The sequence below is a fragment of the Saccopteryx leptura genome, chromosome 6, assembly GCF_036850995.1.
Source record: "Saccopteryx leptura isolate mSacLep1 chromosome 6, mSacLep1_pri_phased_curated, whole genome shotgun sequence".
NCBI lineage: Eukaryota > Metazoa > Chordata > Mammalia > Chiroptera > Emballonuridae > Saccopteryx > Saccopteryx leptura.
The window spans coordinates 188,603,575-188,621,396 of NC_089508.1; the positions used below are offsets into that span (position 1 = coordinate 188,603,575).

General features: G+C 48.2%; 1 protein-coding gene across 6 annotated transcripts in view; it reads right to left on the minus strand.

Annotated features, from left to right (window-relative positions):
- Positions 1-17,822, minus strand: part of FBXW11 (F-box and WD repeat domain containing 11) — a 117,820-nt gene that overhangs the window by 31,849 nt on the left and 68,149 nt on the right. For 4 of the 6 annotated variants that reach the window (XM_066388071.1, XM_066388068.1, XM_066388070.1 and 1 more), the window contains 3 exons: positions 13,751-13,813; positions 9,705-9,930; positions 828-1,014 (listed from right to left, as the gene is read on the minus strand). In XM_066388071.1, the coding sequence (XP_066244168.1) occupies positions 828-1,014; positions 9,705-9,930; positions 13,751-13,813 (476 nt within the window). The remainder of the gene's footprint in view (positions 1-827; positions 1,015-9,704; positions 9,931-13,750; positions 13,814-17,822) is intronic. The other 2 variants (XM_066388073.1, XM_066388069.1) reach the window with 1 other exon arrangement.

Consider the following 17,822-nt stretch of genomic DNA (forward strand, 5'->3'; position numbering starts at 1 on the left):
ATTCCCGTTCAGGGCACACAGGAGAGACGCTCATTTGCCTCTCTGCCCCTACCTCTCTCACTTCTCTCTCTCCCCCCATCCTACAGGCATGGCTCAGTTAGAGCAAGTTGGCCTGTGGGGCTAAGAATGGCTCCATGGCCTCTGCTTCAGGCTCTAAGAACAGCTTGGTTATTAAGCAATGAAGCAACAGCACAGATGAGCAGATCATCATCCACTATTGGGCTTGATGGGTGGATCCCAGTTGGGGTGCATGTGAGAGTGTCTCTGCCTCCCCTCCTCTCACTGAATTTAAAAAAAAGAAGAAGAAAGCCCTGGCTGGTTGGCTCAGTGGTAGAGTGTCAGCCCAGTTTGTAGAAGTCCTGAGTTAGATTCCCAGCCAGGGCACACAGGAGAAGCGCTCATCTGCTTCTCCACCTTTCCTTCTCTCCTTTCTCTCTCTCTCTCTCTTCCTCTCCTGCAGCCAAGGCTCCACTGGAGCAAAGTTGGCCCGGGTGCTGAGGATGGCTCCATGGCCTCCACCTCAGGCACTAGAATGGCTTCAGTCACAACGAAGCAATGCCCCAGATGGGCAGAGCATCACCCCCTGGTGGGCATGCCGGGTGGATCCTGGTCAGGCACATGCAGGAGTCTGTCTGACTGCCTCCCGCTTCTAACTTCAAAAAAATACAAAAAAATAAAAATAAAAGAAGGAGAAATTCTAATAGCTTTAACTCCCACCCCAACTGCTGACCACTTGTCTTTTCCACTGGTTTAAAATAGGCCAATGCATTTGGTAAGTCATCAGACTGTCCTCGGGTCAAAGACACTGTTTGTTTTCCAGCACTTACCACCCTCTTCTTTCTGAAAGTCCCTTCCATAGAGGGTCAGTGCGCACCATTCGCTCGATCAGCTTCTTCCAAAGCATTCCCTCGGAGATCACTCGCTGCCATTCTTTGCACACCAGCTCTGCCGCGCACAGCGACCTGGCATCCAGGTAGGAAAGAATGTTTTCTGCTATGTGATCTAAGCCTTGCTCTACAAAACAGAAAAAGCAATGAAGGAACAGGAAGGGAAGAGGAAATGTGCCAGTCGCCATTCCCTGAGGATAAGAGAAACCAGGAAACCCTGAGCCGGGTCCCATACCTGAGTGACATCAGTAGTTTTACAGATACACACATGCACATAAACATACACGCTTTTTTTGGTGCTGATTTTTTTGTTGTTGTTGTATTTTTCTGAAGCTGGAAACGGGGTGGCAGTCAGACTCCTGCATGCGCCCAACCGGGATCCATCCGGCATGCCCACCAGGGGGCGATGCTCTGCCCATCTGGGGCGTCGCTCTGCCGCAATCAGAGACATTCTAGCGCCTGAGGCAGAGGCCACAGAGCCATCCTCAGGGCCCGAGCCAACTTTGCTCCAATGGAGCCTTGGCTGCGAGAGAGGAAGAGAGAGACAGAGAGGAAGGAGAGGGGGAGGGGTAGAGAAGCAGATGGGCGCTTCTCCTGTGTGCCCTGGCTGGGAACCGAACCCGGGACTCCTGCACGCCAGGCCGACACTCTACCACTGAGCCAACCGGCCAGGGCAGTGCTGATTTTTTAAGATAAAGTAATTTGGCCCTGGCCAGCTGGCTCAGTGGTAGAGCATTGGCCCAGTGTGTGGATGTCTTGGGTTCGATTCCCAGTCAGAGCACACAGGAGAGAGGTGACCATCTGATTCTCCAACCCCACCTTCTGTCTCCCCGCCTCCTGCAGCCATGGCTCGAATGGAGCAAGTTGGCCCCAGGCACTGAGGATGGCTCCATGGCCTCTGGCTCAGGCGCTAAAAAAATAGCTCCACTGATGAGCAACAAAGCAAAGCCCCAGATGAGCAGAGCATCACCCCTAGTAGACCTGCTGAATGGATCCTGGTCAGGATACATGTGGTTGTCTGTCTCTCTGCCTTCCCTCCTCTCACTAAAAAAATTTTAAAAATTAAAAAATAAAATAAAATGAGATAAAGCAATTCCTGCCAACAGTTTCTATATGTAAAAGGCGATCCTGGACAATTCTGTATTTGTCAGATATTACGATAAAATACTTGCACATAACTCAAGTCCTAAAACCGCTACGGGGTAACGATTCTCCACAGTTTGCAGATGAGGCCGCAGAGGTCAGGCATAAAGCACTTAAGGTTTCACAACGACGGGACTCCAAGGCTGGAGTCTGAGCCCTTTCTCCCAGGTCCATGTCCTTTCTTCTCTGATTTACTGTCTCCTGTAACAAACCTCTGATCTATGCTAATCACATGGGGCTGGGGTTAAAGGCTTCAAGTCAGGTGTACTCAGATGCATTTTTGTCAATAATTTCTTCGTCTCCTTCTTGTGGGGGTAAAATTCTCAAAAGCAAGAGCCACATGTCTATACATTACAGAACATCACGAGGCTTTTCCCACACAGTGCAAGGGTCCTCCTACAGACAGCCAAGACTCGGCCTCTGCTTGGCATCCACAGCGTAAGACCACCGTGGTCAACAAGGCCGCCCCTGTAAATGCCCATCGTGTTGCTCTAGGCATGTCCTCTGTGGCTACAAGAACTAAGGCTCGTCCCAGGGTCGACACATAGCAGTCCTACAGCCCGGAACACACACTGGAACAGCCTGGCCCTGGCTTTCAACCAGAAATGGTCATTCACCTGTGACCGCTGTCCTTTCTCCCGCTGCCTATAAAACTCAAGTGAGTTTTATGAAGAGACTTTAAAGACAACAAACCACCACACAAGCTTAGTACTTGTTCCCCTTTTCAAGATGAACAGGGAGTGCAGCAGCACTAACGTGGCAGGGAAGACAGGTGGGTCATTCAAGGCTTTCAGAGCCTCATGTTGCTCACCTGTGTAAAATGCAGACCAATTCATAAAAAAATGCTTAACAGACTCAAGTTTTCTTCAACTCCAAAATGACTATGATTGGGCTTATTATGGTTTACAGGCCTTCATATACTAATTCTCTTACTCTGGACTGGATCTAATGCCCAGGTTATCTGATAGCGAGACTACACGAGACCACTAGCACTTCTTGCACGTGTTATTACACTACTGTTAATGCAGTTAAAGATTATACCGCCTTCATCTGACAGTCACAGCACAGAAGATTGCTAAGAAGGCATAAATTAAAATCTTCCTTCCAAAACATCTATCCAAGCAATTCCCCCCAAGTCTGTATTTGTATGGTTGCCGGGGAGAGGGGCTACGGGTCAGCTCAGGGCGGGAGGCCACAGCTCTCCTCACTAGAATTCACCTGCAGAGCTTTATCTGACCACGCCATCTCAACCCCAGAACTCCGATTCTGTCGTCCAGAAGAGTCGAGATTCCACTCCAGAGCTGCAGGAGGTGCAAATGTAGTCAGTCTTGACCCCAAGTTTGTGGGCAAACATGTGAAATGGGTCAGAACCAAGGACAGCACCCACGATTCTAGATACTTCCCTCCAGGCTATCCCTGACCCAGTCATTAAACACTCACCAGGTACCAACTCTGAGATGTAACCATCCGGAGGTCCTACTGTGCAGTCTGCACCTCTCTTGTCAGTCTCCAGGGACACACGGAGACACTCTGCTCCAGGAACACACTACCACCTCTACACTGCTTTTCTGAACTGGTCTGGCAGCCTTATTCAGAAAGGAAGCCAGGTGGCTTTGCGACGGTCACTCTGTGCGTTTCCTTGCTGGTACTTGCTACGTAACGTTGGGACGCATTCTGTTTCTGAGTTGGCACCAGCTGCTTTCTGTCCGTTTTTAACACAGATAACCTACGTCCATTACAGAATTATAAAATGCATATAAGCATTTAAATCCTTAAATCCCATCTCTCAGAGATAACAGCTTTTAACATCTGTGTCCATCCTTCTCAGCTTACACAAACCTCGTCTTCTCGATGCTGATTAACTTCTGAGAGTCCGCCTAAGGGTCCCAGTGGTGTGCAGCGTGGGCTCCACCTGCCAATGTCCCCCAAACGCACCTTCTCGGGTCCTCACAACCAGGCACCTGCGCGCCAGCCTCCCAGGGTGTGACCGTGCAGGGTCACAGACACAGCTGACAAGCTGTCATGGGCACACTGTACCCCGCAGCTCTGCCCACGGCTTTCAGTGTCCTACAATTTTTGAAAATCACAACTATAAGCTCTGTCACACGATCCCGGCAAGCAATGTCTTGGTCTACTTGCTTATAGGAGCTCTGTGATTCCTACACGTCTTCAGAGCTTTCTTGGACTACAATTTTTCTATCCTTTCTGGTTCTAAAACCATTCTTCTTAGTTGAGGGCGGTTAAGTTTCAAGGGAACTGAAACTATGCTATTTCTTGCTATTTTCACTATACCGTCTATTTCAAGGACACTGTCCCTTCATGGTCAACTTTGTTTTTGACTCTCCCAGATGACTCAGCCATCGTGGACAATCTCACAGTATTCAGGGTCTTGTTTTCTTTACACCATTCTCAAAGGTCCGGGCTCCTTCCTGTGTATCTCCATGACAATGAGCCCCTTTCTTCCATCTTTCTGCCCACGTTTATTGATAACCAGGGAAATCCCTGGACCCTCACACGGGCCTCTCCTTGGGCCTCTGCACTTCTAGGTCTGACAAAAGTATTCATCAGGGCTTCAAATTCCAGAATATCTCAGCTCACTTTAGTCATATTTTCTCTTAGAATTTCTATCCATAGGCTGATAAACTCAGCTCTTCTCTTGGTTTTTCTACTGCTGGGGTACTCATCTGACTATCCTATACTTCTACACTTGATATCGGAACACAGTCGCTTTGCAAGGTTTATATGACTTCCGTATCACCAACCAACCCGCACCCGAGTCCCTGCTCTCTGGGAAGAAACACACAGCAAGCCCAGAATGCACCCGACAGCCGCCTGCCCAGGCCTGAGTTGAGTGGCTGCGACACCCCATCCTCTTTACAGCATCCCAATCTTCCACCTGACTGGCTGCTCTGTGAGCGGGCTCTCAGGAGCCTGGGTGGTTGTCTTTGCATCATTCGGGGTTACTGATTGCAAAAAGAAACAAGACAACAACGAAAACAGATTCCCTGGACATTCCCATCTACTGCTTCAGAGTCTGTAGATGGTGAGGCCTGGGAATCTGAATTTTAGGAGGTGCTACCAGGTCATCACAATACTTTGGGAACTGCTGCTTTATAGCAACGCTACCCCTTTAATCCGCTTTGATCTACGCCCTCAGGAGCTCGCCACTGGGCCTTCCGTGAGTTTCCGCACGAGGAATGCTCCGAGGAACGCTCTGTCTAACATGCACTTCCTCCCCTCTTCCCACGCCAGCGCTCCACAGCGATATCCGTGGGTCGCACTTACTTCCTGCGGGGAATACTTTGAATCAACTTCGCCCAAGGAGGCGGCACATTTTAGTCTCTTGGAAAATGCACTGGCTGTAGACTCGGATAACCTGGGTTGAAGCAGATCAGTTTTCCTTTTTGGATCTGTTTTCCATAAAATCGGCACGACATTCAATGCGTGCAGTGGAGTCTCTCATACAATCTACCCAACCCATCTGAGATGGGGCTCTCCACAGCCTCATTTTAGAGAGGGGACCGCCTGGCCGGCTGGGTGGGCTGAAGGAGGAGAGATCCAGGACCCAGCTGAGAACGGGCGCTCGGTAAGTGCCAGCCTGCGGCCCTTCCCTCTCTCCCAAGTCCCCCGAAGCTGTTGTCAAGGAGCTGAGCAGTGTCCCCCTCTTTGTCATTTTCTGAGACAATGACACACCTCCTCTAGCAAAGTGCTGGGCCACTCTAGTATCTTGGTTATAAGTCTCATATCCCCTTAAATGTTTGAAGACTGGCCCTCACACAAACTCTGTCTGAGCCCCTAGAAGTAACCAGCCCCCAGAAGCCACGAGACCTTGTAACTTTCTGGTTTTGAGCCTATTCAGGACAAAGAAGTTGCTGAACAAGGTGGTGGTGCTTTCAGGTGTTATAACTAAGCATGCTCTAAGTACCACGTGGTTCCTGGCTCTCGTTGACTCTCTTGCGCGGGGGCTCCCCACCTCCCACCAACAAGAGGACACGTTATGGCCTCTGAAAGTACCAGAATGCTGCGCTCACAAGGCTAAACAAGTGCTGCTGTTGCTAATTACAGGCATCAGATGAAGGTCTGGAAAAACTTCAACAAGAAATTAAAACAATTAAAAGGCCCAAATTTCAAAGCTCAGTATGTAAATAACGCCGTATCAAAATGAAACTCAAATGCAGAATGTCAGTTCGGTGCCCTTGACCACACCAGGCCCCAGGCAGCCGCTTAGCTCATACAATTACAGAAACTGGTATTAGTTTAGAAACGCAATTCAAAGCGCAGCTGCACAGGAGCTTCCTTCCCCACCCACCCCTGCGGTCCCCTCCTCTGCCTAGTCACACATCTACGTCGTTGGAAAGTCTGAAGTTAGAAACCAAAACAAAAAAACAATGCGACCGCTGGCAGCAGCCCGTCAGTGCCCGCCTTCAACTTGGAATACAATGACCCAAGGGTTCCGACAGAACCGAGTGAACTGATGCTCGGGTCACAAGGGCCAACATTCTGTTGTGCCAACAAAATGCCACACACACCTACCTATATGATGTCAGGATGAATCAATTCGGAAATTAGTGGGTGAATAATTAAAACTTCCTGGCAATAAATCTTATTACTTCTGGAGTGGAGAAGCAGGTGTTTCCTGTCTCTCTGGGCTTTTTTTTTTAAGCTGCCATCCTCAGAATGCCCACCAGATGCCAGGCATATTATACACACACTATACTCTTCACACTACCCCTTTAAGTAGCATCATTACTACTATTCCCACACAGGAAAGGACACCGAGGCCCCGAAAAGTGGGCTCGCATACCTGTGAGGGCACGGCTGCGATTAGCACTGAGGGGCTGACTCCCACGACCACTGTCTACGCTGGGCTGGGCTGGAGCCTGGCCCTGCGTCCAGCCTGCAGCCTTAGCCTCACTCTCTGGTTCCTCCACATCCCGAGACCCGGGGTCTAGTCTCTGTCACACCTCCCGTCCACAACGATTTATCATCCACACTTCGGGATCAAAAACAAATGAACAGACCACAGCCAAGAAGTGAAGTGTTTCAAATTTCTTAATTGCTGGACACCTCACCAAACGGCGCTCCAAGGCCTGTCATCCTTTCCCAGGTACAACCTGCCTCTGCTTCGGATGGTATAACTTTCCCCTCTAACAACCGTTCTTACAAACCAGAAACTCAGCCTGCAGAAACTGACAGTGCAGACTAAACATTTACCATGATTTTTAGAAAAGCATATCATAATTATCACTTTTTCCAGTGAACCCAAAGGAGCCAGAGACCACAAACATTTTCCATCTTCCCTAGACTAACAGGTACGATACTCAGTCATCATCAAAGAGGGTCAAAACTACAGACAATTTTTATAGAATTAACGGTCTTTACAATCAAAAGAACTCTTAAGTTGACTTCCAATTTCAGCAGAGCAAAAATTCACTCAAGATTACAGTAAAAATCAAATAACAAAGTAGAGTAATGACGAGTCAGTTGTCCCACACACGATTAAACTGAAGTAGTGACATGCACGCGGACCCGCCTCTCTCAATGCTCTGAAGTTTGGGTCTGTGTTAAGGAACCAATGCCAGGTTTAATGCAAGTCTACTAGACACTAACTAACACAATCAACTTGGCCAGCTTGTCCCCAGCTATTAGAGTCCTATGTATGATGTATCCTGACATATGTATATATGTTCAGATCAAATCCTGTTAAAACAAATAGTATTTTAATAAAAATATTTCCATGTTCCAGCCAATGGTCCATTCATTTCATGTAATATTCAGTGCTACAAAATACAACTTTCACAGAGATAGGGACAATGTCTTTACATTCACTGCAATGAGAACTGGATCACAGGCAATTATATAACCATATTTATATCCATAACATATGTTCATCTGTTCTGTCTCTTCTCCAAGGCTCCACTCCCCAGGAACAGGGGTTGCCTCTAAACTATACTCTACAGATCAAGAGAACAACAGTGCCACCTCGTGGATGTTCTGTAAACATAACATCAGTTCCCTGACACTGAAATGTTTGAGAAGCAAATTAAGAGGACAATAAAACCCAACCAGGAGAAAGCACAAACAAAAAATCAACAAACAGACTTGCTTAAGAAAAACGGAGGCACAGCTTCATTTAGTTAAAAGCACTTATGAGGAACAAATACAATCACTGGCTTTAAAACCAGCCTGCCCTTCCCGTCGTGAGAAGCAGCCTGACTGGGCAGAGGCCGGGCCGTGGGGGTGCTGAGCTGCGGGCTGCACGCACAGACCTGTACCGCAGGGGCACTCACTCACCTTCCTGCGGCCACCTGTCATTCCCCAGGTCCTCCCTTTCACACAATGAAAGGAAAAACTTTTCCTTTCTCTCCTAATTAAAAATAAGTCATTACTCAATTGTGTTGTAAACCATGTATTCTATACTCTAGGCCAATTTAAGGAATTTTCCAGAGTAATCTTAACTATAAATTATTTCAGCTTTTGCACTAACTTTTGTAGCAACCTGCACCATCACCTCCCTGCACCATCCCCACAATAACCAAGACGTAAGATGGTGGGCATCTGACCCGTTTTCTCTCATCCCTGGCTCCCTAGTCTACCAATGAGAAAGAGAGCTGAGTCATGGCTAAGAGTCTCTTTGGATATTAAATACGATGACTTTAGAAAGAGAGGAATCATATGTTGTTTCTCTAGAAATCCTAATGAATGCAAGCGGGCAAACAGTGCCCTCCTGCAGCATAAAAACGACAGAGCCAAAAACTCCTCAGCTAACTCTCAATATCCTTAAACACTCCCACTGCAGAAAGTCACTTTACAAGTTCTAGAAGAGGACGAGGCCCTGGCCGGTTGGCTCAGTGGTAGAGCATCAGCCCAGCATGTGGAAGTCCCAGGTTAGATTCTTGGCCAGGGCACACAGGAGAAGCGCCCAACTGCTTCTCCACCCCTCCCCCTCTCTTCCCTCTCTATCTCTCTCTTCCCCTCCTACAGCCAAGGCTCCATTGGAGCAAAGCTGGTCCAGGCGCTGAGGATGGCTCCATGGCCTCCACCTCAGGCGCTAGAATGGCTCTGGCCTCAGCGGAGCAATGCCCCAGATGGGCAGAGCATCGCCCCCTGGTGGACATGCTGGGTGGATCCCGGTTGGACACACGAGGGAATCGGTCTGTCTGCCTGCCTCCCCGCTTCTCACTTCAGAAAAAAAAAATTTTCTGGAAAAAAGAAGAAGAGGGACTAGAAATCAGCAGCTGGCCTGTCAATCTGCAGCCCCAGATTTTAGGTCTGAGGCCTGCGGCCAGGTCCTATCTGCTATGGAAATACTCAGAACAAGGTGTCCAGATGCACTGCGAACCACAGACAGGCTGAGAAGCTATAGTTTGAGTAGCCATCCAGAAGTTCTGGGAGAGGCAGAATGGGAAGCAATGGCATTAATCATTAAACAAACCAATGAAACATAATGTTGACCAGTGAGCCACATTATGGTCACAGAACTGCCCCTAGTTCCTAGACACACGCGGCCTCAGACCCAGCCCTGGAATGCCAAAGGGTAAGCACAGTGTGGGTCCCAGAAGCGCCGCCTCGCACTGTACCCATTCACTGCTCTCTCAGACACCTGGCCGGTGCTACCAGGCCCGCGGGCCGGGCGTCCTTCCGCACTGGCTCTGGGGAGACAGACGCAGTTACCTGGTAACGCGGTAATGAAGTCCCGCTGCAACATGGGCTTCAGGTATGAGTTAATATGTCCATGCTGGTAGTGACACATCCGGGAAATGAGGTGCTCCACAAACTCCACCTGATCCGACTCAGACCACTGGTCAAAGTACTTAATGCACAAGTCCTTTTCTTTTTGATAGTTTCCCTCTGACGGCCTCTTTCTGGAGACGATCACAGATGATGTTCCATTACTGATCTATTTTAGAAAAACAAAAAAATAATTAGTTTGACAAGAGGGAAAAAAATCTAATTGGTATTTCATTAGAAACATATTTCACCCCGTAATATTTCATCTTAAAATGCCAGTTTTACCCTGAAGCCAACTCATTCTTTTATTAACTCATTCAGGAAGTAATTAAAAATGTATTCAGAGCCCATGTCTTCGAATTAGTCTCAAAAGTAAGTGCCAAAGTTACAGCTATTTCTAAAGCTTAATGATGTGTTAAATCATCATTCTCCAAGGCTTATTCCCAAACCATGCTGGTATTAGATAACTAATGTTAGAAAAACTGCTCAACTTGGCAAAGGGCCAACTGATCGATGGACTATGAACAGTTTCACTTTCTCAAAGCTAAAAGTTAATGCTTTATCTGAATATGCCAAGTGTTCTCATACTAGTGTATACATCAGAATTACAAAAGGGCTTCTTAACACACAGACCAGCACCCCCGCGTCCCCAGGGTCCCGATCCTAAGGTTTGGAGCAGAGGCCAAGGCTGCGATGCTAACAGGATCCCAGGGATGCTGGGGCTGCGGACCACACTTTGAAAACCACCGGCCTACCAACCAGAGAACCTGAAGGCGACTGACTGCATCTAAAAAGCTTCATTTCATTTTAGCCCTGGCCGGTTGGCTCAGCGGTAGAGCGTCGGCCTGGCGTGCGGGGGGCCCAGGTTCGATTCCCGACCAGGGCACATAGGGGAAGTGCCCATCTGCTTCTCCACCCCCCCCCCCTTCCTCTCTGTCTCTCTCTTCCCCTCCCGCAGCCAAGGCTCCATTGGAGCAAAGATGGCCCGGGTGCTGGGGATGGCTCCTTGGCCTCTGCCCCAGGTGCTAGAGTGGCTCTGGTCACGACAGAGCGACGCCCCGGAGGGGCAGAGCATCGCCCCCTGGTGGGCAGAGCGTTGCCCCTGGTGGGCGTGCTGGGTGGATCCCGGTCAGGCGCATGCGGGAGTCTGTCTGACTGTCTCTCCCCGTTTCCAGCTTCAGAAAAAAAAATACAAAAAAAAAAGAGCTTCATTTCACCCAACAGTTCTCATCACCATATTTCCCAGAGCTACATACTGCTGGCAAACACCTTAGACTCGACTCAGTAGGTGACTCAAGGTACACTACGTATGCCTCAAAAGTTCTTCATTTTATGGAGCTGATTTATGGATATGCCAGACTCCTACACTAACTGCATTTCTCATCAAATCTACATGGTTCTTTGTATAAAACCTGTGTGTTTTTAAAAAACAAAGTAACCTCAACGCGGCCATCAAACACAGCTCCAGCTCTCTGCCCCTCACTCCTGTGACAGCCCCCTCCCTGGGCACTGTCAGAAGGAACAGAAGAGAACTCTAGAAACTGGAGAGCTGTGCTACCAACAGCTGTAATTCCAGTAGGAGCTCCTCTCGGAAGTCTTACAGAGAACCAAGAGCTTTGTTACCAGTCAGTCTCCTAACAAAGTGCACTGAACCCATTCTAAAAGAAGACATTCTTTGTCAATTTCCAAAGGAGTCTCTGGCCTTCCTTGATAAAAATCTTATAAACCTTTCCTGACTGAAAAAAGTTCTTATGTCCACATTCACAGTATAAAATTGGAAGGCATTTCTCCCACCCCGTTGACCTTAATCACCTCCTTCCTCCCTCCTATCTAGAAATGTTTTGTCCCTTGCAGTCTGGAGGGAGAGCGCCCCGACACTGGGTGCCACCAGAGGGCAGCATTAAACAGAAATTTTTGATGTTGCTTTTAATAAGACATTCATCCTACCCCCAAAAAATCAACATTCTACAAACAGTCAGATGAAGTGAAAATTCTCTGCTGTGGTGAATAACGATTGGAATAAGGAGCATCTTTGTTATTTTTAAGAATAAGGATGTTCACCGTAACGTTTGTCATAGAGAAAAATTAGAATTAACTGCCACATTACAGGCAACTGGTTAAAGCAAGTTATGTATAATACGTCTATACCAGCGGTTCTTAACCTGTGGGTCGCGACCCCGGCGGGGGTCAAACGACCAAAACACAGGGGTCGCCTAAAGCCATCGGAAAATACATATTTATTATACATTTTTAAATAAAATATGTATTTCCAATGGCTTTAGGCGACCCGTGTTTTGGTCCTTCGACCCCCACCGGGGTCGCGACCCACAGGTTGAGAACCACTGGTCTATACACAAAGTACTGTAATGTTGCCACTAAAATTAGGTTTATAAAGTAAGACTTTAATAACAAGAGAACATTTTAATATTAAGAAACAAACGATGAGATGAAAAATTTTATACAGCATAATCACAATAATCTGTGTGAAGGGAAACACACCAGGATAGAATTAAGTATATATGAGTATGTTACAAGTGCCTAACCCTGCCTGTCCTGTGGTGGCGCAGTGGGTGAAACGTCGACCCAGGTCCCGGGTCTGAAACCTCGGGCTCCCCAGTCAAGGCACAAGCAGGAAGCAACTACGACAAGCTGCTGCTTCCCACTCTTACCCGCTTTCTCTCTCTCCTTCCTCTAAAATCAGTAAGTAAAAAGTGCCCGATCTTGAGAAAGAGAACTATATGTTTCCCCCCTTGACTATTTTTTCCACAATTATTTGCCAAAATAATCGCTTTCATAGCATAATGCTGGTAACAAAGTACATCTGTGTGCTACTTTATAATTTACAAAATGCCTTCATCCCCACTGTCTCATTGATAAGCAGGATTGTTATTTCACTAACAGACAGCCCTCTAACCATCTCTCCTCCCTAGAGGACGGGTATTCCATTAACCAGGTGACGGAAAGACAGATCAGAGGAGCGCTGTGACCGCAGAGTCCACGGTGAAGGAGAGACCCCACTGCGCACGCCGAGAGGGAGGAAGGCAGGGCAGTCTGGGCGCACGCACGGGGCGAGGGAGGAAGGCAGGGCCGTCTCTGCGCGCGCGCGCGCACGCACGCCGGCACGCACGGGGCGAGCAGGCTCCGGCCCACAGTGCTCACGGTCCTGGTCCCACTTCTAACCACCTGCGGGGCCCAGCAACAGCTTCCTGGCACTGTTCTGCTTTGTTTCATTTCATCTTACATTTGTTGGGAATTCTTCATTCTTTTAACTAATCTGCCCTTTTGTTTCAAATCAAGAGAAATGAGAGAATTTTTTAACATTACTCTCCCCAGATTGAGATTTGTTCTGCCTCTGTGCCCTCATGAAGGGAAAAATCACTTGTACCACAATGACTGATGAAAACACCAAATCATGTTATCAGCCCCCGCCCCCGCCACCACGGGCCACTGGAGGACTGGAAGGAAAACTGGCAAACTAAGGGCCAGGAGAGAAGGACACCGAGTCTAAAAGGAAAGGGCAGACCAACAGGACACGAGGGAGAAGGAAGACGCTGGGCAGCGCAGCGGGTGTCAAGCGCCAGGCCCCCCATGCCAGGCCACCAGGAACTTCGGGCGGTCTGCAGGCCGGCGGTTGAAAACCACTGAAACAGGGAAACACAGTCATCAATGCATATATGTTGGTGTGGCACGGGCCATTCTGGTGACAAAGGGCACCACAATTGTCCATCTCTGGCTTAGACAGTGGACATGGAACATCTTAGAGGCTACAGTTACTTCAGAATCTTTGTGAAGATTCCAAAATCTTTACAATTCAAAATGACGCTTCCCTACAGAACAGAAGATAAATTAGGATGAGTTCTGAAACTGGCAAAACTGCACTCAAAAATCCCCAAACTGCTTGGCTCTTGTTTCCAGTGAGGTCACGAGCTGAGGGAGCACTTAGCTACAGTAAGTCAACTGCTATCTCATCTGGGCGCAGTCATTCCTACCTGCCAAAGAGTACTTTTCTTGGGGGACCCATCTTCATTTTGATCCTCCATAACTGAAGTGTTCTAAGGGGGGAAAAACAGGTTATTTGAATTATGCCAAGTTTTCAAGTCCTAAATAACTACACCAAAAGATCATTTTGATAACCCAAACTAGGGAATACCAGCACAAACCCAAGAGCTACGGTGGCTTGTGCCTAACATGCTAGTTGGGGTCCAGGGGGCTATGCTCATCCTTCATAAATCAATAAAGTTAGTGGCTGGACTCAGACAAAAGTAAGTGTAATGTCTCCCTTATCTGAATGAAGGCTGGGCCGCCTGAAAACAGGCTAAATTGTGGTAGAGGGGCTGAGCTCCACCTAAGTCATCACTGTTATACTTTAACTTGTGGCAAGAAGCCCCGGAGATCCACAAAGTTCCTGACGACTGCACAAAACATTTACTTGAATGTCTACTATTCAGTAATCCATCCCAGCCATCAGCAATTAGAACTGACGAAGCCCTGGGGGCCCCCACCCCCACCTTGCCCTCTCCTCCCTGCCGGCTGTGTTTCTCTGCACTCGCCCCTAGCAAGCGCGGTGGGTGCCCCAACCTCTTCCCCAAAGAGGAGGATGCTGTTAGCCAGAAACAATCTGGCTAGCCCTAGGAATGCATTAGCTTTTGATTTTGTGTTTACTGCACAAAGAGGCACTGTGTAATTATTCTTTCTGGTGACCTAGTCACTCAATAGATGCCCATTAACTGGAGATTATACATGATTGGATTTTCCCTTTTGAAGTTCCTACCTAATAGCTAAATGGAAACTTAATGAGAAGGGGAAGTGGGAGAGCTGTGCTCAGAAAGGAGAAACAACTCATTTGTGGTCAGCAGTCCCTCTAAGATTCCTCCCCAAACTTATAATTAGAAAACTGGGCACAAATTTAATCTACATTTGTTCCATAGTATTCATTATTCAAAATCCTATAGATCTGTTTAAGTTATCAGTCTTGACAAAAGCCTGTTCATTGCCTGCAAGGGAGAAGCCTACTTCTCCAATTTTCCCTATGTGTTCTTCAAGCTGTAAAATGTTGGGGCCCATCCAGTATTTCCAAACAATCGTCTGAAAATCCCCCGTGCAGGTAAGGGCAGGAGACTCCGCGCTGAACACCGGCGCTCTGCTCTGCAGGCCGCAGGCTGGCTTGGTCAGGAATGGGCTTTGGTGCACAGGGAAAGCCAGAGGCTTCGCAAACCACAGACAGAAGGTAGAAACCTGCTCTGGTCACTCACCCCGCGCGCGCGGGTGTGTGTGTATGTGTGTGTGTGTGTGAGAGAGAGAGAGAGAGAGAGAGAGAGAGAGATCCTGCACAAGTTGTGTTGGCCATGGACAAACACACACCACACAGAACCAAGGGCACCAGCACAGTGCTGGTGTGTTTTACAGGATTAAGGGGTGCCACTTTCCCCCAAGTGGTACTGTCTCATGCTCTCTACCACAGACTTTGACCGAATGGCTCCAGCTGGTTGCCAATGGAGAAAACCCACCGCTTCCTCAATAAAATCTTATAATCCCAAAGCACCAAGGTCTGCCGTGGGGGAGGGGCCAGGAGAGCAGGGCTCGGTATATGAAAACCGACCATGAGCTAGTGAGGAAGGCAGAGTGTCCACGTGTCCAAACAGGTCTAGAGCGGCGGCAGCAAGAACCGATCCGGAGTGAGGAGGGGGTGGAGAGGAGGAAACAGAAGTAGTCTTCTCTCCATGAAACGTTCCTTTCCCGCTAGCCTGAAGGACTCGGAGATTAATGAAGCTGGCAGGCTGCATTAGGAGAATGAATCAAGTGGGGGCAGTGACTCAGTGCATCACCTCGAGTCTGACTAGTAGCTACAATGCCCTCCTTGCAATGTCACAATGTCCTGGGTTCTAAGAGAGTGGCTGGACACATGAAGAACTGAGCGTGTGGAGCGGGAGACGAGAAGCAAGCCCGCGTCCGTGATGCAGGCACCCGGGAACACATGAGATGAGGGCGTATGTAACGTTTGCGACCACCACTTGGACATGAAGCCTGAACGTCTCAGAGCTCTCTGACCTAAGCTACCACAGTCCTTTCCTCAGAGAGAGACCAGAGTCGGAAGGCCATGTGGACTACTCAAGAAACGAGCCCTGGCCAGGCAGCTCAGCTGGTTAGAGCATCGTCCCGAATGAAGCACAGAGGTTGCGGGTTCGATCCCCGGTCAGGGCACATACAGGAACAGATCAATGTTCCTGTCTGTCTGTCTCTCTCTCTCTCCCCCTTCCTCTCTCTAAAATCAATAAAATAAACATTAAAAAAAAAAAAAAAGAAAGAAACGATGTCTTTGTAAGAAAATTTAGTTCTTCCTTTTGTTTGGTCCAAAACAGAGAAATGGTTTTAATTTATATAGTTAAGAAGGAAACAACCCTCTGATAAAAACAGCAACTACTGTGTTTTCTTGAGGCTTGATTAAAAGTGGATAAAGATACACAATTTAATAAAATTGTATCGAATAAAGCCCTGTGGCGGCTGGATATGTATTTTTTCAGCTTCTCTCATAAAGCCCTGAGGAGAGGACGCCACTGGGGGTGCTGTCCCCAAGCTGCACAGATCAGAGGACACTTCCACAGAGAATTCCAGGGGACAGAAGACATGCTTGGAGAGGAGAGGGTCCCGGGTCTGACGGAGCTGATGCAATACCATGTACTTGTGTACACTCTCCCCTCCCCCTCACAGTACGTTTCATGAAGACAGTAAAGGCTCTGGAGCAACTCGGAATTTAAAACACAGGTTAAGTTGGCTCACCTTGGCTTTCCCAAGTTTGTAGCATACGGACACCCCCTTTCATAATACCTCTCTTAGTGACAGCTCAGCTCACACTGGCAAACACTGGCTGGGGCAACAGCATGGCAGAACACCTTCCCTCCCACTTCACAGGACAGATACTTCTGGGAAACAAAACCCCCGCTTTTGTAAATGTCTTTTTTGTCCCCATCATCTTAACCAAACTGCTACACGGGGTTCAGGCGAATAAGAAGAAAGTCAAGAATTTAAAAATCCCTTATAGAAGCCACAACTTTAAAAAATCACTCTGGCATTTATTTAAAAGGTCACAGGATCAGGAGTGAGGTAAGAAAAAAGAATGAGCTCTCCAGGAGATAAAAAGGTGGTTTCCCACATCCACACGCTGATGGAACCACAGGTGAGCCAGTCCCAGAGCTGAAGTCCTCTGTCTCCAACACTTCTGGGAAAGGCAAGATCTTTGAAATACCAACCTGGCTTATTCACTTCCCACCCACTCCCATCTCCTCGTCATCTCCCTCCTCCTACATCACATGGACACAGAAAGGCAGACCTTATTCTGATAGTACAACCAGTGAAAGTTGCAATCAAGGAAGAAGCAGTTAGACTCTCCGGCCCATCATCCTTATACTACTGGCACTGGGACCAGATCGCTCTATGTTGTAGGGGCTGTCGTGAGCATGGCAGGGGGTTTAGCAGCCTCCCTGGCTTCGGCCTACAAGAAGCCAGTAGCAGCCCCTTGCCCCCCACCCTAATGGTGACAAATCTGCCCCGTCCCTTCAGAGCCACTGCTCTCAGGTGTCAGCCCCTAAATCTGCCTCCTTGGGAAGGTATACTGCTCACCACCATCTCAGGACTGGCCCAGGAGAGTATGCCATTTCCTCAAATACAGTCTGATCTCACCAGCAATTTCTGGAGTACATGGATATCTAAATTCCGGGTGAAAGTCCCACTTGCCATTAAGCTTGTATTTGGGGAAACTCAACTCAGGAGTTCTTTACTAGAGATTCATGGGCTTGGGGTGTGCATCAGGGCCGTAAACATCACGAAGTCTTGAACAAAAGTTAGTGTGCGTACATGCCTTCAGAAAGAAAATCCAGTCCTGGCCAGGTGGTTTAATGGATAGTGTCGTCCCAGTGCACCAAGGTTGCAAGTTCGAGCCCGAGTCAAAGCACATACAAAAAGCAACCAATGAGCACACAACTAAGTGGAGCAACTACGTGGAACTAGTTGATGTTTCTTTCTCTCTTTCTCCCTCCCCTCCCCTTAAATTTGGGGTGGGAGGTA